The sequence below is a fragment of the Sarcophilus harrisii genome, chromosome 2 (assembly GCF_902635505.1).
Source record: "Sarcophilus harrisii chromosome 2, mSarHar1.11, whole genome shotgun sequence".
Lineage (NCBI taxonomy): Eukaryota > Metazoa > Chordata > Mammalia > Dasyuromorphia > Dasyuridae > Sarcophilus > Sarcophilus harrisii.
The window spans coordinates 594752261-594778664 of record NC_045427.1 but is presented as its reverse complement, the minus strand read 5'-3'; the positions used below and the strand labels follow the sequence as shown (position 1 = coordinate 594778664).

Sequence of the window (26404 nt, the reverse complement as noted above, 5' to 3'; positions counted from 1 at the left end):
TAATGTCATTTTGTTTTGTCTCCCTAGAACAATATACAATGCCTTGTAAGTGGTAGACACTTAGGTAAATGCTTGTTGGATAAATAAATAATTTCTCTTTCCAAAAGTTAGGCCTCAACTCAGACTAATTTTTATGCCTCAGACATAGGTGAAGAGCAAAGCCAGGTACAAGAGTGAAATTTTCAAGTCAATTAAAAAAAATGCTATTTTTCAGCTGGGTTCAACTATAGTTAACAATCCTTCCTAGCTTCCTCCCAAGACCTCCTGTATGGTGGAATTATTATAGTTGTGTCTTATTTTGGACTTAACCTAACATATTTCATCCATGATCCTCCACCAAGACAATCTCTTGAATTTCTAAATTTCATGACTTCTCTATAATTCTGAATGAACACAAAGGACAATAGGTAAGAGATAGATTTCATTATTTCTCCAATGTCTACAAACCATAAACACAGATGTTAGAGGCAGAAGAAACCTTAGAGGTTTGCCAGCTGATCTATAATCTTTATTCATTCAACAAAGGAATATTTGGTATCTTTTACATGCAAGGGTTCATGCTAAGCCCCATAAGCAAGCTTTGGCAGGGAATAGGGAGGTACAAATGGGTGGCCATCTAAAGAACTTAATTACTACCACTAATTTCTCCCACAATTGTTTTTCTTAATAGCACGCCCAAACTAAAAACAGTTTTATACCAGACTCCTCCTTGTTGGCAAGCAGTGGAGTTCACATTCTGCTCTATTTGGAGAACTGGCTCTCTGAAGACAGGAGAAGAAAAAACGTTATATGACATGTTTGTAAATGCTTGACTTCAGTTAATTTAGTCTGGGTCCTTGTGCTTTATACTGTTTCTGCTACAGTCTTATTGACTTACTAGAAGTGACAAGTATATATAATATATATATATATATATATGCATATATATATATATAATACCAACTACTAATTCCAGTGTCCTTCTCTATAAGAAGTCAGAGGATACATTAGCAAGGCATATTGATAAGCAGATGCTAAGTATTGTGATAAGCAGTGCATATTGATAAGTATGTGGTAAGCACTGTATGGGAATGTATCTATTATCTTGGAAGTTTGAGCTCTTAGGAGGAAAGGTATAGTATAGATCTGCCATCAATATTGAGCCAGATTCTCTAATGTCTATGTTCCTTCCTGGTTATAAGTTGGGCGACTTAAGAAGTCACATTCATTCTGTCAAACCACTATAACCTTTACATGAAGACAGAAATCAAGGATCTGGCTTAAGAAATGATAAATCACATGATAATAAGGATGCAGTTATTAATTACTATATTTGATATAGTATATACTGTAGTATAGTATATATACTATATTACTATATAATACTAATGCTAATGTGTCAAGTTCAAATTATGTGCAAAGGCCATCTTAGATGAAGAGCAACATTTGTAGGGCAAACATAATAAAGCAAAAGGCAAAACCTAACTATCCCCCACCCAATGATCCCTTCCCTTCTTCATTTTTTTAAGCCTTCATCACTTCGACAAATTGATATCTATAACCAGAGCTGTGGCTGATGGGATAAAAGAGAGAGTAACCAGCACCTAATGACCACCTAAACATATGAGAAGGAAAAGGCTCCTCTCTACATGTGATAAAATCACTGTGACTAAGAGTTGAATAGTTCTGTCCTAGAAACATTTCCTTTGGGGCCTATGAAAGTACATTGCACAAGACATCCTAATTTAGCTATAGGTTAGCTCCTGGGTTCCAAAGATCTAGGAAAGGACGTTTAATTCTTTAAGTAATATACCTTTTTATACAGAAAAATATCATTCCTCATCTCGGAAAGAATGAGTGGGTAAGCAATACTGGATCCACAAAATTTGAGCATAGAACCCATGTCTTGAAATCATATAATGTAATTTGATACATTACAGTTGGATGGCCAATTTCATTCACACTCAGAATTTTCCCCTGAATGTTGTATAGGATTGTGATCAGGGTTGAGGACTATCCTTTGTACTCTGGTACTAACTGTCCCATGAGGCAATCTCTTGTGCCTTTGGGAAATCATTTTGTCAACCATGTCCCAAAGGAATGTTCAGGCAGTTTATATTGGTTCTCTGAGGTCATCTGTTATTATGGGAAAGGCAGCCTGGTCTAGTAAATAGAGTGTTAGATCTTGAGTCTGGAAAATCTGAGTTCAAATACTGCTTCAAACACTTACTAGTTATATGACCATGGGGAAGGCATTTAACTATCCTGAGTCTCAATTTTTTCATTTGTAAAATGGGAATAAGGATGGCATCTTTCTCCCAGGATTGTTGTGAGGATCATATGAGATAATATTTATGAAGTACTTTGAAAACCCAAAAATGCCATGTGAATATCATTATTAGCTATTATTAGCTGTTACTATTTATGTTCAAGCAGATAGCATCACCTTTTTGTTTTCTTAAAATAATTTCTGTCTCTTATTGGGATATTTGACCCTTATCTATCTTGGCCAGATATCTGACTCCCTTTCTGCTAAAGCAGGAACCAGCAAGTATTTCTCCTCTTTCCAGAAATGTATACACACACCTCTTCATAATGTTTAATCTAAATTTTGGGGGGTTGCACACTGGATCCCATGAAGTCTTCCTGGGTCCCAAAATGAAACGAGTGAGACTGAAGAGAGATAATCTGTCACAAGTTTAAGAACGTGTCCTCATTTGGCTCCGGAGAGGTGATCAGATACTCTTGCCCTATACAGTGTCACTGACACATGCCATGTTGAATTATAGTCAGGAATCAGTGCAACCATCCTGAATCTCAAAGAAGAATGACTGGCCTGGGAGAATACTATTACAATGACATCACTCATAAGGACAACTTGACAGTTTGCCCAGGTTTGGGCACAATGAAATCCCTACAAGTAAAAGAGTTATTCACCTGTTCTTTTATACAGGACTTAAAGAATGGAATATAGCCCTATATGTGCAAGACTGACAGCTTCCTCTCATCAGTTAGCTAATTCCTCTATTTCCCAATACTTGGGCAAAAGTTTGGGCTGTTGTGGTCATATAGGATGGCTGTTAGCTGATCGATCACCCCAAAATTGTTTAGTTCCCATGATTGATTCAGTCCACTTTGATTGTTTCAAATGAAACTATTGTGTTCTCAGGTTTTGCACACAGTGATTAATAAATATTTATTGCTGCAGAAATTAAAATTTAGGAATCCAGTTGATTCCATGAGATTATAAAGGAGACAAAGCTCAAGTTTTAATAATTATAACAGCATAAACATATACATATGCATATAAATTATATAAATCTATGATCCTATGAATATATGTATAATACTTTAAGATTTGTAGTATTTTAATTCATTTGATCCTAACAACAACTCTAGGAAAAATTGTTAATATAATCCCTATTTTGACCATGAGGGAACTGAGGCAGACAGAGGTTAAGTGCTTTCTCAGTGTCACAATTAATAAGTGTCTGAGGCTGAATTTGAACATAGGTCCAGAACATAGGTCTAACCACTGTACCACTAGCCTGCCTTAAGTTTCTAAATTCTAATCACTAAGTCAGTTATTCATATTGGGATTTAGATCTAAGGAGATCTTAGACATAATCTATTCTAAAATTCTCATTTATCAAATGAGGAATTGAGACAAAGAGATTAAAAAGTACTTTTCCAAAGTCATATAGATGGTACCTAAGTAAGATTTTGATAATAGTGCTCTAACTCAAATCTATTGTCCTTTCCAGTACTGTTGACATTAAGGAGCCATACTTTTTTTTTTTAATAAGTATTTTGCTTTAAGAAAATCCAAATTAAATTGAATTCTATATAAAAGTCTAAACTTTTGAAATACCAAGTTGTCATTTTTATCTTACAAAATTATTCTTTGTAGGTTCCCTTAAAAAATAGCTAGCTTCACACGAGAAACAATCAATTAACAAATATTTATTAAACCCCTATTATGTCCTAGGCACTGTGCTAGATACTAGGTATACAAAGAAAAAATAGAAATAGTCCCTGTTCTTAGGGAGTTTGTATTCTAGAGGAGAAGACAATATGTGTATGTAAATTTAGACATATATAAAATACATACACAGTATGGCAGGGAGAGGGCTGAGCACAGTTTTCTATAACCTTGGCTAAGAAATTACAATATGATCCCATTTACAAAATTTTGATTTATGCAACTTTCTAAGAATATACCAAGGACATAAAGAGATACATATGAATCCAAAATACCATTCTTCCCTTAATAAACACCATATAACATAAACTTTTTTAGTCATGCAGGAATCTTCACTTCAGGTTTTCTCATCACCTTTCATTTAAGATGCATAAAGTTATTTTCTAGTTTAAAAACTTGTAATATAACTAGTAGGTAACAATAGCAGAATTTGAACTCCAGTCTTCCTGCCTCCAGTCTTCGTCCTTACCTACCATACTTCTTAGGAGGCATGAATTCTTATACTGAAGTTTGGGGAGTGAAATTTCCCTTGCTGACAAGGAAGACGGATCTCTTGCTGCTTTTGCTATATATCTGACTATTTAAGAGATGAAAATATGGGAGTCATGATTCACTTACTCAAAAGAAGAGTTTTTCCTTTATTTTCTGGATAAATTATTGTCCCTTATCCTTCAATATAATACTGCATTTCTGAGTCTGAATCTTACCTCAGTACAACAGAGGAGGGCAGGCTCTGGAAGGAGTTAAAATTCTGATTCTGATGTTTGCAATATGTTCCTGGACCTCATTTTTTTACCTGCTAAATGAGGGTGTTGGACTAGCTCTAGACCTATGAAAACTGAATGTAAGATCAATGAAAGCCCAAACCTCCCTTCTTGCAAGCTTTCTGAGGCTTTGTTCATAGGCATCCCCAGATTCTCACAGTATTGGAGTTTTCAGTCAACTTCCTACCAAATAAAGAATGAATTTTCAGATTCTTCCTACTAAGAGGGCTTGACTTATTTCTGTTTAGCTTATGACTGGGCTCAAATTTTTTGAAATTTGGACCCTAGAAACCCTAAACTAGGACTTAACTTGAATAAGAAATACACTGACTTGATTTTTCACTATCACAGGCAATATGTTGTGGTTTTCATGGCAAAGGAAATGCAGCAGAAAACATTCTGAACCAGACAGCTATTGTAGCCAGAGTCAGTAAGACTGACCTCAAACACTAGCCATGTGACTCTATGCGAGTCATTGTATCTTCTGACTCAGTTTCTTCATTTGTAAAATGGGGGTAATAATAGCACCTGCCTCCCAGAGTTGATGTGAGGATAATATGAGAAAATATTTGTAAAGCACTTTGCAAACCATAAAATATAATATAAATATTAGCTATTATTATTACTAAAAGCAGCACCAGCACCAACAGCCTTATTTCTTATGTTGGAGCTGAAACCCTGAAGGGTACAAATATAATCATAGCTGGCTGTGAAGTATGCTTGTTTGTGTGGAGCTGATAGACACATGAAAATGTTGTCTCCAAAGGTCATTATCATTCAATGTGACAGGAGAAGAATTTGCTGTGGGAAGAATTACTTTGAAAGAGTAAAAGTTCCACCATGACTATTGTAATGGGCTGAGGTTTGAGCTGATGCACTGAGGTCCCAAGTACATGAGGCTAGATAGTAATTGGGTTATACTCTATTAATATACATGATTGGATAAAGAATGGTCCCTGCCCACTCTCCGTGCAAGTCCTGATGTGTTATACAGGAAATGACGATTTTGGTGGGTGGAGGCAGAGAGAGAGGGAGGAAGACAAGCTGGGAGAGATTGGGCTGGGTTCGAGACTCCGAGCTGCTGGTTGTGTGGCTGCTGGTCGAGCTAGCTTCTTGACTCAGCTGCACACATTGCTATCGCCGATTCTCTTCCACCTCCGATCCTTCTTCACTGAGAATAAAGACTGACGATTTTCCCCTAACCTGAATTCCTGTCTCGTGCTGATCTTAAAATACACGATCTTCACAACTATGGAAAGAAAATGTTAGAGATTTTAAGATACAGAATATAGATATAGAATTGAAAGTCAATATATAATTCAACTCCCTCATTTTACAGATGAGGAAACTGAGTCAGAGACAGGCAAAATGAATGGATAATTTATATTCAGTCAATAAACCAACCAGCACTTATTAAATACCTACTGCCTGCCAGGCAGCTTGTTAATGCAATACATAGAATGCTGGATCTAGAATCAGGAAGACCTGAATTTAAATCTTGCCTCAGATACACACAGACTCTGTGAGCTTGGGTAAGACATTTACCTACATTTGCCTCAGTTTCCTCATTTGTAAAATGAGCTGAAGAAGGAAATGGCAAAACACACCAGTATCTTTGCCAGAAAAAAACCAAATGGGCGTTACAAATAGTCACACAAGACTGAAAACAACTATACAAATGTATATCAGACCCTGTGCTAAGTGCTGGGATTACAAAGAAAAGAAAAGATGGTCCCCGCTTCTTAGGAGCTCACAGTCAAATGGGAGACATGATATACAAACAACTGTGCACTAGCAAGAGGTACACAGGATAAAATGGAGATATTTCATTTCTAAACCTAGTATTTTCTCTCCTATACTAAGGCTATCATAACAATAGCTAACATTGATAAAGCACCCTAAGGCTTGCAAAGCACCTTAAATCTATTCTGTAATTTAATTCTCATAACAACTCCATAAGCTAGATATAATTGTCATCCCCGTTTTTATAAATGAAGAAACAGAAACTGAGAGAATCAAAGTCCCCCAGAATCACACAGCTAGTAAGTGTCTGAGGCAGGATTTTAAATCAGGTCTTCCTGACTCAACTTTGCCCTTTTGTCCATCATGACACCTAACTGCCTTATTTAACATACAAATTATTTTTATTTTACTTAGTACTCTAATGAACTAATGATTAGTAGTCTCTGCCAAGGCATATCACAATCTCTATATTCTTGGAATTTTTGCCCATTTTGTCCCATAAACACTCCATAGAAGATTTACCCAATGAACTGGGAATCATCCCTCTGAATCTTTTAATATCTTAGTGGTACCAAAGTAGGATGATGTCTGGCTGTTGTCTGTCTTGTTACATAGTTGGCCAATCTCCCTTTCTATTCCTATGTGTCCTCAAGAACTTCTTTTGTCCTGTTTCTCCTGTGTGAGTCATCCTTGGTAACATGTGGCAACCTATTTGCACTCATCATGTGTCTTTCCACTGCCCTTTTAGGCCATTTATCATTTTCATTAGCTCAAGATTATAGTGTTCCATTGGTACTCTCTGCCAATGTACAAGACAAGCTCCATACTTGGATTTCTTGCCCATTTTGTCCCAGAAGACCTACCCCCCCACACAACACAAAGCTCTTTCTATTCCTGTGTGTCCTTAATAATGTCTCTTGTACTATTTCTTCTACATGAATCATCCTTTACCTATCTGTACTCGCCATGCATCTTTCATTTCCAAAGCTAGCATTCTCTTTCCTACATCAAGACTAGATTAAAAATAGAGCATTTTAAGGTTTGCAAAGCATCTTAAATGTATTATTTAATTTGATTCTTACAACAAGTCCATGGGAGAGACATAATCAGGTCTTTCTAACTCAAATTTGCACTCTGACATCTAGCTGTCTGATTTTACATATAAATTATTTTTATTTGGAATTTCATTTTGGGTCCTTTTGTGTTATTTATCATTTTGATTATCCCAAGATTATAGCTTCCTATGATTCATACTAATAGAGCATCACAGAGAAAATCCTGGTGTTAACAAGAGAATCCTATATAGCTCTAGGGCATTTGGAATCAAGTAAAGGATTATTCAGTTTCTCCAGTTCACTTCCTCCTCTCTGGCCAGCTCTCCATACTTCCTTGCCAACCACTTCACTGCCCACATCAGAAATCATGCCCTCGAGGAACTTCTGAACTGGGACATCTAATGCTTCTTTGGTGACATCCTCTCCTGTACAATATTTCAGGAAAGTCTCCACCATGTTTCACCTCATTATCTCCTTTCTGACCACCTCCTTGACCATGGCTTCTCCTCTGCAAATATATCTTTTTTTATTCCATTCTCTACCACTCCTAAATGTAAATAAAGAATGTCAATTTACTCCTTTATGGTCCCATGCACTATCCCTATAATTTTCCTGACCAGAATGTGATTTTCCTGTTAGAATATAAGCACCTTGCAGTCAGGAACTAACTTTGCTTTTTTATTTGTATCCCCAGGGCTAAGCACATAGCAAATCCTTAATTTTTTATTCATTCATTCAAATATAATCCATCCTTAATCTCTTTTCTTACTCATTTCTTCTTACTTATTTCTGAATCTAGCTCATCATTCATCTAAGATGCATATAATAATGAATGAATCTAACAGTCTGTCTTGCCAATACACTATAGTATCATTTAATTTTATATATATACATATATGTGTGTGTATATATATATATATACATATATATATGTATATATAGTTCATCTACTTTCATTTTACCAATGCAGTTGGTGATATTGTTGTCTTCTGTGTTGGTGTATAGTTTAATAATAATAATTAACACTTAGATAGAACTTTGAGATTTGCAAAGTATCTCATATATGTTATCTCACTGGCTCCTTATACCAATCCTGTGACATTATGATAATTCCCATTTTTCAAATGAGACAAATAAATCTGTGAGATGCTAAAGCTAATGAGTTTCTATAGCTAGATTTGAATTCAGATATTTATGACCCCAACTCTACTATGCCAGCTAGCTATCCCTGAGGAATCTTGATAGTATTCTGGAGTTCAGAGCATTTAGAAACATGTCATCTCTTAACAAGAACACTTGGAGAATCTTGTACTTTACAAGGAATTGTTTTGTTTGAATTTGACACAAAACATTTTTCATGAACTTAGTGAACATCTTTAGTGAATATACCTCTCCCTTTCTTGATATCAGTATCAATGTATTATTGAATAATATTATCTCTGGATCCTTATCCCATCATAGAATATTGTGAAATTTTAATGTTTTGGTGAAAAATATCTTATCTGAGTTGTGAAATCTGCATTTCACACTATTGAATAAAATGTCTTCTGACAAAATCAATATATAGTAAACAAAAATGGATATTATCTTTTTTACATTCTCATTCAGTTGCATAACAATACAGACAAGATTTATCATTGCATATTATCTATGAAATAATGCTTGTTCTCATGTCATCTATTCATTAACCTCACTCTTGGAACATGCACAAGCCAAGTTCATATATATTTTTACAGAAATGAGAAAATAGGGCCATGAGTCTATAATAGTAGCTGCTGTTGTCATCTGAATTACTTTCTGAAAATCATTGCTATGATATTCTCATCTTTTTGTAACTTTCTCCTCTTTGAAATAATCTGAGAATTGCTTCCTGACTGAGTTTAAAATGATGTTGCCTCCATCACTAGGTTCTATCCATTTCCTTTTTGGAGAGAGATAGATGGCATAGTGTGTGGAGCATAAGATCTGTAGTCAGAAAGATCTGAATTTAAATCCTTTTTCATACACTTACTAATTCTGTGATCCAGAGAAAGACATTTACTCTCTGTTTGCCACAGTTTCCTCAAATGTAAAATAAGGATAAATAGTACTAACTTCTCTCACTGTTGTTTTGAGGATTAAATAAGATACTATTTGTAAAGCATTTAGCCCATAGTATGTGATTAATAAATGTTTGTTTCATTCCTTCTTCTTAAGTGCATTTCTACTATCCTCACATAATATAATAAGCACCAAGAAGGTAGAGTCCAAATAATGTAGTCCCATTATCATTGCAGGTAAGACTAAATTACCATATCAAGAGTTCTGTTTAGTTTTGTGAATGTTTTTTGTCCTCTTTCAGTTTCACCCATAAATACTCCCTAAATAATCTAGTTTAGGTGGATCTCACATCAAGCTCTCTGCTTATTGTTCATATGATTATATTATTCATATTATAATATTATATCATATTGTTCATAGTTTTCCATCATCCTTCTCCATATTGCTTTTTAAATGTTCCTATAATCTAAATCATTGTTGTCTTGTCTATGATATCTCTGATTGACAAGGAGACTGCTAGCTGAACTTGTTTCCAATTCAAATAGCCTATGATAACTTTTTTTGATATAGTTATATCCTTTAAGATATGATGACAGAATAAAGATCCTTACTTTTATTTTTCTGAATTAACAATTTATTTCAATAAATGAGACTTATCAAGCATGAACTGTCATCTCATATGATCCTTTATCTCAATGTGGTGTTCATTTTTACTTTTATTATAGTCAGTGGATGCTCTAATGATACATGCTTCTAATGATTCTGCTACCTCTATGATTTCTTTCTAAAATATATTTAATTTCAATTTTTGTGATGATTTTTAGTACTCACCATACTCAATATTTTCTTAAAAAAGAACTCATACTATATAAACACAAATCTTCTGAACTGTCCACAGACCTTCAGCCTCTCATTTCTTGGTCTCAAACTATATTTTCCCACAAAGTTCTTGCCATTTTCCCCATACTCCATTTTCATACTGAAGTCACCATATGTCAGTATGTGTGTATGTATGTACATATATACATACATACAAAGAAAAATATATAATATGTATAGTATAGTATACATAGTATATTGTGTATATATGTATACATACACACATAAGGATACTTGATTTAGAGGTTCCTTCAAATTAGCTTGCATGAAGTTCTCTACTTCTTCATCCTCTGCCACAGATATTATCAACAGTAGCTATCTTCATAATAGTCCATTCATTTATATTTGTAGTGAGCATTACAAAATAAAAAGATGAAGTATCCCATGAAAGTAAGCTTTTGATTGTCATTGAGTGTGTGAAGAAACCAACTCTGGTTTCCTTCTCTTAATGTGTATTTGTATTTAGTTATGATTTCCTTATTTCATATTTCATTTATAGGGAGAACATAAATAGGGATGAGATTTGGTTACTCAAATTGGATGGCAACTTATTGGTTGTTGCATAAAGATAAGAAATTGATACTTTTTATTAATTTATTTAAAACTTAAATACAAAAGAAAAAAGAAAAAATTACCAGATGCACAGCAGAAATAAGAGAATTCAAAATATAAAGCAATAAATTTCTATTTCAAGAAATACTAATAAATACTACACATTGTGTTGTCAGACCTAACCATCTTTTCTCTGCTTCCTTATAGATTTTGTTTTCTGCAATGCAGTTTTTATTTTTTTCTTTCCCTCCTTCTTCTCCTCCCCCAAGAAGGCTACAATTAAGTACAGATATATAGATATAAATGTATGTTTATATAAAACTATGCATTTTTATCTATATACATGATAGTGAACCCCTCTGGGTTTGATTATGGTAAGACAAGGACAAGAGTTATCCTGAATGAGTAGGCATGGGTCGGTTATAATCTGCATTGTTAGAGGGAATACCTTCCTAAATGAGATCCCAGATTCACTGAAGTATGCAAGGATACTCATAAAAAATGAACACAGATAATTCCCGCAACGGGAGGAATAATTAGGAACTTCATGCTTCTGAATCCTGTTGCACTTCTCCTTTTTCTAATTAAAGAGAAACACAATTGTTTGGCCTAAAATATTCTATAATGGATGGCTTAATTTGTGTTGATATATAAATGGCAATATGTTTTCATTTTTGCAAATATGTTTGAATTTTACAGTCTTCAATGTCCTAACAGGGCCCCAGAAACAACAAAATTTCCATGTGTTTACAACTTTAATTAAGGCATAAGGTCTTATTTAAACTAATGAATGATTATACTTCAAAATTGAAATGGCTGCAAAACTCCAAAAAAAAATTTTTTGACTTTGTTACTTGCTTTTTCCTCTACCAAAGCAAAACAATATCTTCAATATATAATCTTAGAACATTACCTGAGGGCACTTAGAGGTAAATTGACTTGCCCCATTATCATCTGACCAGAATGTTTCAGAGACAGGTCTTGAACACAGACTTTCCTGATTCAGGGGCCAGCTCTCTACCCACTTTTCTCTACTGCTTTTCAGTATTATCTAATGGAAGAAATGCATTGTTGTAAATTGACATTAAGTAGATCTCATGGGATAATCAGATTTGTGTGGATTGTGTGAATCAAAGGGTAAAGGCAAATTAGTTCTTGGGACAAAAATAATATCACATCACCAGCTGACTCTTCCAGCTTGACACTAAACTTTAATTCTAGAGTGGTAGAAAGAATCATCAACTTGTCTGAGGATTGAAGTCTGGAATTCAAATCCTGAATCATCCACTTAGTGGTCATTTTACCACACCGAATTTAAATCTGTGAAGTGCAGAGAAGTGCCTAAATCTTGTTATTGGTTAGGAGAATGCTTAGTAAATACTCAAATACTACAATAACATGAATTATTTTTTTTATTTAATCTCTTCCAATATAAAATTTATACTAATTCTGATAAATGGTAGAGTGTAACACTTTTTCTCTATAGAAAAATAAGAGACATGAATTTATAATGTAACCAATATTATGGTATAGGAAAAAACTATTGAACTATTAAGAAGAGCCCTTTAAAAGACCTAGAAACAAATATAAATTCATTTCCAAGTAATTCAAAGAAGATTTGGTAATAGCTGATATTTATATGTCAGCTAATATCATAACTTATATTATATATGTACATATTTTTCCCTTTTGCAAAAAACCTTTTATATGTTGTCCCATTTAAATTTCCACAAAAACCTTATAATGCACTTGCTATTATCCTCACTTTACAGATAGGGGAAAGGGAATAAACATTTTTAAAGCACCTACTATATGCTAAGCATTGTGCTAAATTCTTGAAAATCTCATTTGGTCCCCATAACAACCCTGTAAATAAGCGATTAATGTTATCCCCATTTTAGAGTTGAGAAAAGTAAGGCAAACAGAAGTTAAGATTGCCTAAGGTCACAGGGCTACTAAAAGTCAAAGGCAGCATTTTAACCAAAATATGTCTAAATCCAAGCCCAGCAGCATTACATCAGCTGTACCAAACTATATCCTGATTTTGATTTTGATTACTCATTAAAACCTGATTCTGGTTTTGTACCATGTTCTACCAATATTCTGATATCTCCTTGCCATTTTCTTGGAAGTGATAAAATTATATTCCTTTCCAATTATTCTATCTATGATCCAGTAATTTCAATGATTCAAATAGGCTTTCCTCCAGTTAGTTGAAATTAGCTGAGATTTTAAATGAAGGATATAATTCGCCTCAATGCAATGAACTTTGTGTGATTACTATAGGAATAAGTATATTTTTCAGGGAGTTTTCACTTATTGGGTAACCTTCCACACCCATGAAATTTCAGAACCAGTAGTACTTGTCATAGAAACTGGAAAATAGGTCTCTGCTCCAAATCAAAGTGAAAGCCCTAATTATTTTTACAAAATAAAAACCGTCATATTTTCATTCAACCACAAACATTTAGCAGGCACCTGCTATGTGCAGAACATAATGCTAGGTGCTACAGGAGATTCATAAGATACATTAAGGACCCTACCAGAGCTAAGTCTAGTAGAAGAAGACAGACAATGATAACAACTTACACAAAATTGTGTAAGTGCATGAGAGAGATACAAAACAAAGTGTCACATGAAGGCGTTAGATTGTAAACTCCACATGGAGTCAGGGATTATCTTTGGTCTTTTTGTATCCCTGGTGCTCAGCACAATATTTAACACACAGTAGGCACTTAGTAAATGTTTAATGGAACTGACTTGGGGGAAAAGTAATTAGGTGATCAGGATAGACTTCATGGAGGAGGTATCATCTGAGCTATCAATAAGGGTTAACAATTCATCAAAGATAGTGGAAGGAATAGTTTGGGAACATGTTTATTTTAAGGTTGCAGAAGAATATCTGGGTGGAGAGAGCTTAAAGCTAGTATTTCTGTCATTTAGCTGAGATGTGGTTGTGATCACTGGACATTTTGAGGTAGTCCATCCCAATGAATGGATCTCTCTCTTCCTCTCTTCATCTCTCCTTCCTGATTTCTCCATCTTCCTGCAAAGCCCCGCTAAAATCCTACCTCCTCCAAGAAGCCCTTTCCATTCTATTGCCTTTTTTCCATTGATTTTCTTTGATTATCTCCAATTTATCCTTTATACTTCTGGTTGGTACATACTTGTTTTTATGTGTTTCCTTTATTATTATGTGATTCCTTATTATTTATATTCCTGGGTGCTTCTAGAGAGCAGAAGCACCCTTTTCTCTTTTCTCCCTTCTTTATATTCCTGGTACAGTGCCTAAAATCATTCTAAATGCTTAATAAATGTTTATTGACTAACAAACTATTGCCTGACTGACAAATGCTGGATCATGTCATCATAGGGTTGTAGAGAGGGAAGACCTTTAAATTTGCAAGTGAGAAACTGAAGGCTAGAGCACTTAAATTACTTTCCCAAGATTACCCAGGGGTGGTAAACTGTGATTCAGACTTAGCTTGATACCTTCTACTTTTTCTGTTTCATCATTTTGGAGCTATCACAACTCAGAATGATCAAGACCTCTGAATTAACCAAAGTGATCTTGTCTAGCACAATCCAATTATTTCAAGCACATGTAAATCCTCAGTAAACTTACCATGTAATATTGTATGTCCAGATTATTTGTGCATGTTTGTGTGTATATATGTATATATATACATATATACCTACATACATACATATATATACATGCATATATACATATACACACTATTAAGTTCTATGAGGTCAGGGTCTGTGCTTTATCTAAATATTGTTTCTCCCCCAGGACCCTTTGCACAACAAAGCCTTCTTCAAAGCAAAATTCAAATATGAAGCCTTTTACATGAAGCCTTTCCTGAACTCTACAACTGCTATGCCTTTTCTCCCTAACTATCTTGTATTTATTACATATTCATTCATTATCTATTTATTTTCCTTATATACTTATCTATGGAGGCTTTGTTTTCTTTTTTAGAAATTAGGCTTCCTGTAGGTGATTAGCACATAATAGGTGCTGCTTAATAAATGCTTCCTCATTAATTGATTTAGAGATAATAAACATGCTTTCCATAAATGAATTTTCAACATTATGCTAGAGGTAGTGAATTGTGCCTTGGTTATATATGTATATATAAATGTCTGTATGTGTGTGTATGTATGTGTGTACGTGTATAAAATTTTTCCAATGAAATCTGTGATCACCTCACAATATACTTTTGGTGTGCTTCAGTTTATGCCAGAAAACTTGGGGTGGCAAAAATTATTCCTTGGCTACCTGATTGTGCGATTGCAGGTATGGTTTATAGTAATGGGTTAATATCTACAAAACTCTGTGATTCTCCGTAAAATATGCTCCACAAATACAAGTTATTAAAATTATTCATATTATCATATCATATATCTAGAACCAATTTGGGCTAGATTCTTACCAAGTTATTTCCATCCACAAAAAGCTTTGGAGATCTAGCCATTCCCTTGATGGTTTATGTTTAGAATTTGCATAGTGGGTTTATTTTAATTAGTTTACACTTCATTCTGAACACTTCTGAAAGTCTCCTGGGCAGTTTTTTGGTTCCTTTACTGTCAGAGTGGTTACTAGATTCTCCTGCCAACAATAAATTAAATACTGTGCTATTGCTTTATAAGTGGACTCAGGTTTGGCTGCATTGACTTTCCTTAACTTTAACTGGAAAAGAAGCTTCATTGCTTATGCACATGGGGAAACTGCCTCGGGTCAGATTTTGCTCACTAAAATAATTGGAGATTGTTTTGATTTAATTTGAAGCTCTGTTCGCATTAAGAATTCAAAATGCCTCAAACTGTCTTTTGAATTATTATTGTATTGTGAATAAATGAAGGAAGTCAGGAATCACAAAACTTCAGCATTGAAAGGAACCTAAGAGACCATCCAGTCCCCAAACAAGAATCCTCATTCCCATTTTCCCAGCAAACGAACATCTAGTTTTTTTTAAGGATCTCTTTCTCATAAGAGGAAATCTTCTACTCCCAGAATTGCCCATTCCACCTTGGTATAGTTCTTAATTGTGAAGGTTTTTCTCCTTCAGTCACTATTAAACTGATTTCTTGGCAATCTATCCATTGCTGCTCTTTCTATTCTTAGAGGCCAATCTGAACAAGGAATTAGTGTAACATGAAAGAAAATACCTGGGTTCAAATTCCACTTTTGATGTTTTACTATTGGCATTACCTTGGACAAGTCCCTTCCATTCCATCTCTAGGAATCCTCTTCCATATGACTTGAAGACAAAAATCACTTCTCACTCTCTACATCTGGACACAGTCTTCTTTTCTCCAGGCTAAGCAAATTTAAGTCCTTCAATGGATCCTCAGTGTGGAAAAGATATCTCTTTGGGTTCTGCCTTTGATAAGGATTTAGCAAGACTCAATTATGATAAATAATGTTAAAGGTTAAATACATGGTAGGAAAAAAATATCCTTCTGCTCAGCTGAATTCCATTGAATTTTTTTTTATTCTTTATAGATGGACAGTAATGAAACACAATATAAGTACTCCAAAAAATTCTAAATACACAGAGAGCCAGACAAAATTACACGAAAAGTATGCTGTGGAATTCATACTCATAACAGGTAAGATTCCTAAGGACTCTTTGATAACAGCTTTTTATTGTGCAAAATTATTCTGAATAGGATTCCAAGTACCTGGTTGTTCTTACTGTTTCATTACAAAGAGAAGTAGGGAAGTCACTTTCATGACATAACCATTTTTAGGCCACACTTGATCTTCTCTAAGTTAGTGACATGAAGAACTAAGAAAATTAACAAGGTGGAGGAAAGGTATTTTTTTTCCTTTTTCCTCATTGAAGCAAGTGATTGCCCTTGAAATACTTGAGTAATGGATCCAGTTCTTCATGATGTTTTCACTATTTTAGAACAGTTACATGGGCCTAAATGGCATCTCACTGGGGAGCTTAAATTCACAATGGAATTCTAAATAATCCTGTTTTCAACAAGCTAAAATAGTACTTTGATTTGAAGGGAATCATGCCTCATTTAATTAAGTTATTGGTAATATTGACATTACTGACAAAGATCCGTAACACTAAGAATCACTTAATTTGTTCAGTATGGGCAGGTGATTCAACTTTTGAAAAACATTAGATTCTCCTTATCATTTCCTTTGGTGGCCTTTAAGCTGGTAAAACATACATTGCTTTCGTTTCCTTGCAAAGAAGCAAATTTGTTTTCTTCATCAGTGTAATTTAGCCCAGAAATAGCTGGAGCCAGAGTTTTGGGCCTCTTATGCACAATAACAGTGATAAAGCTAAATGTTCTCTCTTTCATTGCAATTGATAGTCACATTGCTAACTATGAATTGCCATTTGAAAATCATGAATATTGTTATAGTCAATAAACAGAGAGGCATGTGCCCCAAATTAAAATAAATGGAGACCAAGGTTTCAAGCATGGATGATTAAAGCAAGAATGTTTAGAGATAAACTACCCATAGGGCCAAAGAACAATGAGTTTAAAGGTGTAATCCAATCTCTTTCCCACAACTCATACACACTTGAAACCTAAATTTCCTTCAATAAAGACGCAAAACATGGTATCCTCATTGGACAAAAGAAGGTATCAGTGATCGAGGCTATGTTTGTTCTGTCTGGATTTGATTTGGACTTCCTCACTTTCTTTTTTTACATTGAACAGCCTTTTTAAAAAGGGACAATTTCTGAGCCTGGAGGTACTGTATGGAAGTGTGGGTGAAGGATACTATCGATCCATCAGCCTCAGCATTAGTCAGGTTTATGTGGCATCTGCAATGTTTTCATCAAGAGTGAAAACTATGTCCATAATTTTGGGGACATGGGAAAATATGACCTCAACTGAATTGAACAGCTAATAAATTCATTTGAAATCTTCAAATCAAATATACTTTACTTTTGACCTATTGCTGTGCCTCAGTGAACTTTTGATTTCAACTACAATGGGAATTGAGATGATCTGTATTACACCAAGACAACTGAGCCATTTTCAGGGTAAACAGATCAAATAAATATCTGGTCAATTTATTTTGAGCAAAATGGAAACTTAGACAAATTAGTTATTTGAATAAACTATTTCACTCAGCTGACAAATCATAAGATCATAGATATGAGATTAGAAGTATCATTAAAGGTCTTTTAGTCAAAGCTGAACATTTTACATGTAAGGAAACAAAGGCCCAGAGAAGTTTTGTCACTTGCCTGAAGTCCCCAAGATAGTAAATAGCAAGGTCAAGATTTGAACTTTAATTACAAACCTGGCTTTCTTCTCAACTTTTGACATTATGTCCATTCAGACCAGTTAATCATGTATATCTGTAGACAGATTATGAGCCTGTGATGCAAAGATAGAGTCCATTTGTTTCTTGAGATATGTAAGAATAAAGTTGTTCTCAAGTAAAAGTAGTATGAGATGTATTTCCAATAGATTTTTTTGTATTTCTTGCAGCAATTTCAGTGCAGTTTGTCTAAAACAGGGAGGAGGGACTATACCTGTGATTCATTCAACTTCTAAATAAATTCCCTCTCTGAAACTGAAAATCTTAGAGAGTTGTCCAGTGTGCTGAGACAGAAAAAGGAAAGGGAACAAGCATTTATTTAATTCCTACTATGTATCAGGACATTAGTGTTCTTAGTGATTTACAAATGTTTAATCCTCACAACAATCCTTTGAGGTGGGTGTTATTATATTTTTCACTTCAGGAATTCAAATTACCCCATCAATTTTAAGCTATCCCAAACTTCATGAGAGACATACAATTGAAAGAATTCCTAATATGAACAGTTATAACATACCTATATCAATATTATGTTGTCCATTCAGTGAGGTTGATGTTTGCTATCACAGATAAGGTTGGATGTGAAAAAGGTAGAGATATAAAGAGTACCAGATTTGGAATCAACAAAGACTTGTGCTTGAATATGTATTTGAATAATAAGATGAATAGCATCTTAGTAGCTATACAATGGTGAGCCCAGTACCTTACTAACAACTAATATTCATTTAGGATTCTATAAAAATTTGCAAGGCACTTTAAAGATATCAAATCCTTTCAGTTTCACAACAACAATTCATGAAATAAATACTTCATGTATTATTATCACCATTTTTTAAATGGAGAAACTGTATTTCACTGGTATTAAGTGATTTGCCCTTGGTCATACTACAAGTATTTGAAGCCAAGTTTTCCTGAGTCTCTATCAGAGAACTCTATCCATTATTTCACATTTCTTCTCCAACTTAATCTCTCTGATGCTTCTCTTCTTCCTTTGTGAAATGTGGGTAATGATTATAAGATTATTGCTGGGATGAAATGAGCTAAAGATTGCAAAGCTCTTTGCAAAACTTAAAGTGTTTTAGCATTTTCACTCTTTTTGTTGTTTGCTTGCATTTTGTTTTCATTCTCATTTTTTTCTTTTTGATCTGATTTTTCTTGCTCAGCGTGATAATTGTATAAATATGTACACATATATTGGATTATCTGCCATTTTGGGGAGGGTGTGAGGGGAAGGGGGAAATTTGGGGAACACAAGGATTTTCAAGGATTAGTGTCAAAAATTATCAATTTATATGTTTTGAAAATAAAAATTTTACTTAAAAAAACAAAGTATTTGTATAAATGTCGATTGTCACCATCTGTAGTGACTTGTGATTTTCTTACTGATTTATTTATATACTATTATATTCATACCCCTGCTAATTCTTTTTTACAGGAAAAATAAGTCCCATTTTGTGGTTGCATTGGTTGAACTGAATGAACACATTTTGGAAGAAGATTGGGTAAAAAAAATTGAGCAGAAATCAATTTTATAGAAAAAAAATTTAATTTTGTGGATCCTCTTCATGCCTGTCCAGACAATGCAAGGAAGTAAAAAGTACACAGATGGACTCAGTGACTCTTCAAGCATTGGGAGTGTCTTGGATGATGCAGACAGAGAAGTCAGCAATCTCACAGACCGGGCTTTTAGAAGTTTGTGCATTTCAGAGGACACATCCTTCAATGACTCCAATCTTGTCATTTCACCAGATTTTGCCCAGCAGTTTTTTGGTAGCTTTCAACAGGGAACAGGAAGCCATGCCATCAAGAAAAGTAATCTCTGCAACAGGATACAAGTACATGGGAATGAACATGCAGGTTGGGCATCTACATTCCAACAACTGCCCAAGTATGTCCAAGGAGAGGAAAGATACCCCAAAAGCAATTCACCACCACCAGTTACCACACGCAGAAAACTGGAGATCCCAGTTTCTGGTATGAGGAGTGGTAAACCTGTCTCCAAAGTGTCTTCATTAATTAAATCTTTTGATAGGACAGAAAATCCAGGTTCTGATAGTCTGCCTCCCACCAGCAAACAGCCTACTTTAAAAAATCCTCTGAAATGTGTACCTCTCCCAGGAGTTGGTGTGAATTTCTGCATGGATTCAGCTTTTTTAACGGTCAGGAAGGTACCTGCTGAAATTTCCAACACATATCAAAATACCAGTTGGTCTGGTGGCAGACAGGGGACACCAAATTCACCAAGTACGAATGACTTAACATGTAGTACTGATGGTTTTCAAACAGCCCCTGTGGGTGCTTCTAATGTTCCACCAATAAAGGCAACAAAGAGTAAGACTGGAAAAGCTAATGAAAGGGCAAGCAAAGGAAATTTTCTTCATAGTGAAAACAGTGCTTTTGAGTCATGGAATGCACATCACAAGAAATTGTTTGAAAGGAAGGAAGCTGATGAACTGATGCCAGAAACCAAAGTACCTTCAAACTATGAGGAAAACCTACCACCAAAAGAGCTCTACCCAAGCAGACAGGAAACCTCACCCAACCGCACCAGCGTACATGTGAAGCCAGAAGAGAAAACTCTGGTGGCAGGGACTCCATCCACTTCTCTATCTCAAATGTCTAATGTTCAATCAGCTCCTGAATCCCAAAGCTTTACCATGGAGGAGAAGGCTCCCAGTTCAGAGACCAAGGTTCAGTTGGAAACTTCACGAGCTCCGTGGAGAAGATCAAAAATTAACAAAGGAGGAAAAGAGAGAACACATGAGCCTTCAGATGAAAAGAAAACCAATGGGAAAGGCCCACCTTTGTATAAAAAACCAGATCCTACAGAAGAGTTTCCTGAAAGTGATATCATAGAACAACAAGTAAACTCAAATGAATGCTACGATCCTCCTTTTAACATCAGTAAGCTTTTGACACCTGTCATACCAACAAAGCATGTTCTAGACTCATTAGAAAATCAGACAGAGTTGGCAACACTTCCTCCCTCAGAAAATTCAATGGGATCAAATGAACAGGAGGGACTTAATGAATATCAATCTCGAGAGAGTTATAAGTCAAAAGTGCCTAGTTTGTTATTCAATCTCAAAGATGTCCGAAAACGAGTCAAGAGTACTTATAGTGCCTCCCCCCTCCTAAAAAGTCATGATGAAAAAACAAAAGCTAGGGATCATGGAAAGCAAGAAAGTATAAGCAATGGCACTTTTCTGTCCAATGGATCTGAAGAAATTCTCCCCCACATGTCAACCAAGGATAAACTGAACCACCAACCCTATGCCAATACCAAGGAGAAGGACCATAAAGGAGATATTAATGGAGACTTCACAGATAATTACCTAACTCTTAGCTCACCTCAGACTATAGAAGAACCTTCCTTCTATGTCAATGGGGAGCCTTCAGAACATAATACTTTCAAGAATGATGACTTGGTCATCAAAAATCCTAAGAACAACAATGTAGACTCTCAGAAGTATCATCACCAAATAAATGAACATAATTTAAAGAAAAGTAAGCCTCGCCTCTCCTTGAAACTTTGCAGCAGAGATCTAACAGAAGGAAAAGTTGAAGAGAAACTGAGTATTCATCACCTTGAAAATGGATTACCAAGATCCATTTCCCAAGAGACTGACCATGAGAGAGATGCAGGATCACAGAATGCAAATATCAACCAGAAAATCTCACCAGGTCCACTTTCCCCTGAGGAAGAAGATGTGTTCTATAGTGATACCCAATCTGATTTCATGCCAAACCTCAAAAGCAAGGCCAAAATAAGCACTAGTTCTTCAGACCAATCTTTTGCCTCATTTGAAGATCAGCAGAAAATATGGTTTACAGAAAGCCAAAGGGAAGACAGAAAAAGTAGTGGGAGCCTAGAGGGAAGTCAGAAAATCGAAAAGAAAGAAAAGGATCTAAGAAAGGATGATTTACAATACTATGCTTTAAGTAATGGCTTTGTTAGTGTTGAAGACAGTACCAAAGAGGAAATGTCTCAGAGAGAAGGTGAAAGCATGTCTAGAAATAGAGTAATGATGGAGTCAAAGGAAGAAGCTGATTGCAGAGATACTTGGTTAGAAGAAAATGAGAATATTTCTCTTCCTGATAGCAAGGATCCTCCATTATCCCCTTCCCCAAATTCAAACAAGCATATTATGTTTACAATCAAAAACAATACCTTTAAATCATCTCCAGTGATTAAGCCTATCATATTGCCCCTACTGAGGACTTCATCTTCAGAAAATGTTCTTAGCAATAGCCAGAAAGAAGTAGAGAGCAGATTGACAGAACGTGGTGAGAACACTCACCTTTACCAGCTGGAATCACAAGATATACCAAATGCTCAAAAAACTAGTCATGCCCCAACATCAAGCAGTCAATCTAGTGCCTACAAAAAACCCTACAGGAGCATAAGTGATAGTGGACAGGTTTTTGGATCAGTAAAGATGGAAAATGTCCAGCCAATGTCAGAAGCTACTCTTTTAGAACATGACAGCAACTCCTCATTCTTCCCATGTATAAAAAATAGTGATAATGTCAGGCCTACTCGAAATTTATCAAATAAAATTGTGGGAAATGACCTTGAAAATGATTACAAGAATAAACAGAAACCTATTTCCTTCAGAGTCAAACCTACCATCATTTTGCCAAATGAAGATTCTGGAGATCATTCACCAGCAAACCAATTAGGTGGAGCCCATTCAGAAGAGAAAATTCATTGCTCTAGAAACCGCTTACTGTCCACTCCCAGGGAAGGGTCTTTGGTGAAAAATATAGTTCCCAGTGAGATGATGAACTCACCGATAGCCAGCTCCATAATAGACGGCAGTGTTTATTCCCCTGCTGCCAGCACCATATTGGATGATGCTCTACAAGGTACTCCAGACTCAGGTACATCACAGGGGGATTTGTCAAACTCAACCATAATAAGTCCCTTGCCCAGCACATGTTCTAGCATAACTAGCTTAGGATCAGAGAAAAGAGCCAGCACCAAAACAGCAAGGGAAGACATTACACATGCTCTGGTACCAAATACAGGAGATAACACCCAATTTGATTCATCTGCTGAAGAAATCATGGCTTTGTCTAGACGAGATGCATTGTTGGAGGAGACTAGCAGCTGGACAGCTCCTTATGAGCTACCCCTGTCCACCATTCATATGGAAAAGCCAATGAACAAACCACCAGCAGTCCCACCAAAAACTGAAAAAGCTCTAAGACGAGCAAAGAAATTGGCAAGCAAAAGGAAAAAGATGGACCTGCAGCAAGAGAAATTGTCTGAAATCCAGGAGGAAAATCCACAGATGGAGGATGCCGATGTGATTTGGAAAAGACCTATATCCCCTGCAGAGACTGCACGATCCAACTTCCCCAGAGTCCGTTCCCTTCCACCTCCTGTCCATCGGCACTCAGTGGCTACCCTCTCTGAGTCTATTAGGAGGAGGCCCAGTGGTGCTCAGTCAGTAATCCCTATGTCCTCCCACCCTGCCACTCAGAAAAAAGTCCTCCAGGATCCTCACTCTGGAGAGTACTTTGTGTTTGATCTACCACTCCAGGTGCGAATCAAGACATTCTATGACCCAGAGACAGGCAAGTATGTCAAAGTATCAATCCCTTCTTCTGAAAGAGGCTCCCCGGAAATGCCCTCTTCGGAAATTTTAAATTCTCCTTATTTGGTGTATCCTGGCCTCCACCCTCTACCAGTGACTTCCTTAACACCTCTGAGGTCCTCTTCACAACTCTCAGCACCCACTTTTCTAAAGCAAGAGCCTCAAGCCAGGGAATCAGCTGACCACTGGCTCCAGAGTTTCAGAGATACCCAACACCCAAGTCCTCAGTCATATACTGAGCCTGTACATAATGCTCCAAATCGTCGCCCAGAAGAAGCTCCACAGAGCTTAGAAAAGGACATGAGTGAAGCTCAAAATTTGGACATTATTTCCATGGATGACTTAGAGGACTTTGCTTCAGAAGGGATCTCTTGAAAATTAAAATTATTAGCAATTCTCTCCACTTCTCTCACCCTCCCCCCCCAAAAAAAATAAAACACACTCCTCTCCCAGAATAATTTTATAAATATTCAGGTATTTCCTTGAATATACTTATTTGAAAATGACATTTATTGCAAAATTTAACCCTGGAATTTTTAAGAACAACCCAAATTGAATGATTCTGTCCTCCCCAAGTTGGGTTACCCTCCCAACTCTCAAAAAGTTTATTACTGTTTAGATGAATGGCAAATGTTCAGTCTGTGAGAAGGATAGTAATTGCATGAAACAACCCCCACCACTTTTTCTCTCCTTCCCTCATCCTCCCCCATTTACCATCCTGCTGCCATCCCCACTGCTGCTACTGCTGCTAAATGCCAACAGAGAGGATTCATCAACAAGAAATCCTCTCATTCAGGGTTGAAGTCACCAAGAGGGAGATCTGATACTCCATTTGGAGAATTTCTGTTTAGATATCCTCTCTTATCTCTCCCTTTGCTAAAAGTGAGGAGACTTCCAACTCTGCCCAGGGATGTCATGTAGACACTCCCAAGTGGGTTTGGTTGAGAGTATTCCTTAAATTTCAATCAATCATATATGTATCACACTCTCTCCCCACCCCCACCCCTCCAAAAAAAGACAAAACCAAAAAAATGAAACTTTGTGATTACTCTGCTGTGGTTTATAATATTAAAAAAAATAGTAAATAAATTCTCTATTTTGTTTGCAACCCAGCAGCCCCAATTTCATGCAGACAAAGCACTCACCCACAGTTTCCCATATTATTTCCAGTCTCAAGCATCTCAGGTTGAATTCCATGAAGCTGGAAAACTCTTGACTAAAGACTTGAAATTAAGGACAGTTTAATCATTTATTTCGGTAAAAAAAAAGTGTTGTTTATATAATGAAACATTCTCCTACAGTTCATCCTCTGAGTTTTAAAAAATAGCTTTTTTTAAAATGGGACAAAAACAGTTGATAGATGCTACTCTTATCTTTGGTCTGGTGTCATTTATTGAGAACAGTGATGAAATAAAGCAGCTATCTATGGCTGCTCCTGCTGTTTTAGGGCTATGGATATCCTGTTCTTCTGATACTCATAATCACTTGATAATAATTCTCATTGTCCTTTGGCTCAAGATATGAGTCTACTACATAAATATGGCCCCATGAAAATTCCATGTGGCCATACAAATAGAATTCCATGCTGTGCATGGTACAATGATCCTTGAGCGGTTCAGCTTTGAAACATCTCAGGTCCACCTCTTACCACAGGTCTGTTCATTTATTTCCCAAGCTTTGATTAAGGTCAGAACCACTGGACTGCTTAGCAAGGCAGAACTGCTTGCTGAGATACTTGCTGTTGGTTGTACAGTGATTTCCCAACAAATTCCTATTTTGCTTGAGTAAAACTGGGTCCCTGAGATTTAGGAGGAGACAGGAAAGAAAGAGAGAAAGAATGAAAGATAGAGAGAAAATGAGATAGAGAAAAGAGAATGAAAGAGAGAGAAAAGAAGAAAGAGAATGAGAGAAAGAGATGAAAGAATGAAAGGGGAGAGAGAGAGAGAGAGAGAGAGAGAGAGAGAGAGAGAGAGATTGGAAAGAGATAGAGATTGTGGTTCAAACACCTGTATCTTTAAGGGCAGTTAGGATTTGTGAGTAAAAATATATACGCATAGAAAATTCTATGGATATGAAGAACCTTACTTCCTTTTCTTTCTTCCAAGCACAGAACTCTCTCCCCACCCCCTACCCCCCAAAAAAAGACAAAAACTAAAACAAAAATGAAATTTTTGTGATTACTCTGCTGTAGTTTATAAAACAAAAAATAGTAAATAAATTCTGTATTTTGTTTGCAACCCAGCAGCCCCAATTTCATGCAGACAAAGAACTCACCCACAGTTTCCCAGATTATTTCCAATCCCAAACATCTCAGGTTGAATTCCATGTAGTGTGGAACAAATGAACAAATAATATCAAGACCATACTATTTATTTAACTTAAAGTGACTCAGGCAGGCAGCATTCACCCAGAAGATGCTTTCCTGGCTTATTTGGAACTAAGATTCTGAAACAAGAAGAAGATATTTCTATCTATTTGGTAAAGTCATTGTCTGC

At 35.8% G+C, this 26404-nt stretch overlaps 1 protein-coding gene across 3 annotated transcripts in view; it reads left to right on the top strand.

Annotated features, from left to right (window-relative positions):
* The window catches only part of C2H10orf71 (chromosome 2 C10orf71 homolog), a 36498-nt gene extending 10687 nt beyond the window's left edge, over positions 1-25811 (top strand). For all 3 annotated transcript variants that reach the window (XM_031956278.1, XM_003755182.3, XM_031956277.1), the window contains 2 exons: positions 16507-16613; positions 19742-25811. In XM_031956278.1, coding sequence (XP_031812138.1) covers positions 19872-24284 — 4413 coding nt within the window. In that variant the 5' untranslated portion in view covers positions 16507-16613; positions 19742-19871 and the 3' untranslated portion in view covers positions 24285-25811. The remainder of the gene's footprint in view (positions 1-16506; positions 16614-19741) is intronic.
* Positions 25812-26404: the final 593 nt, after the last annotated feature.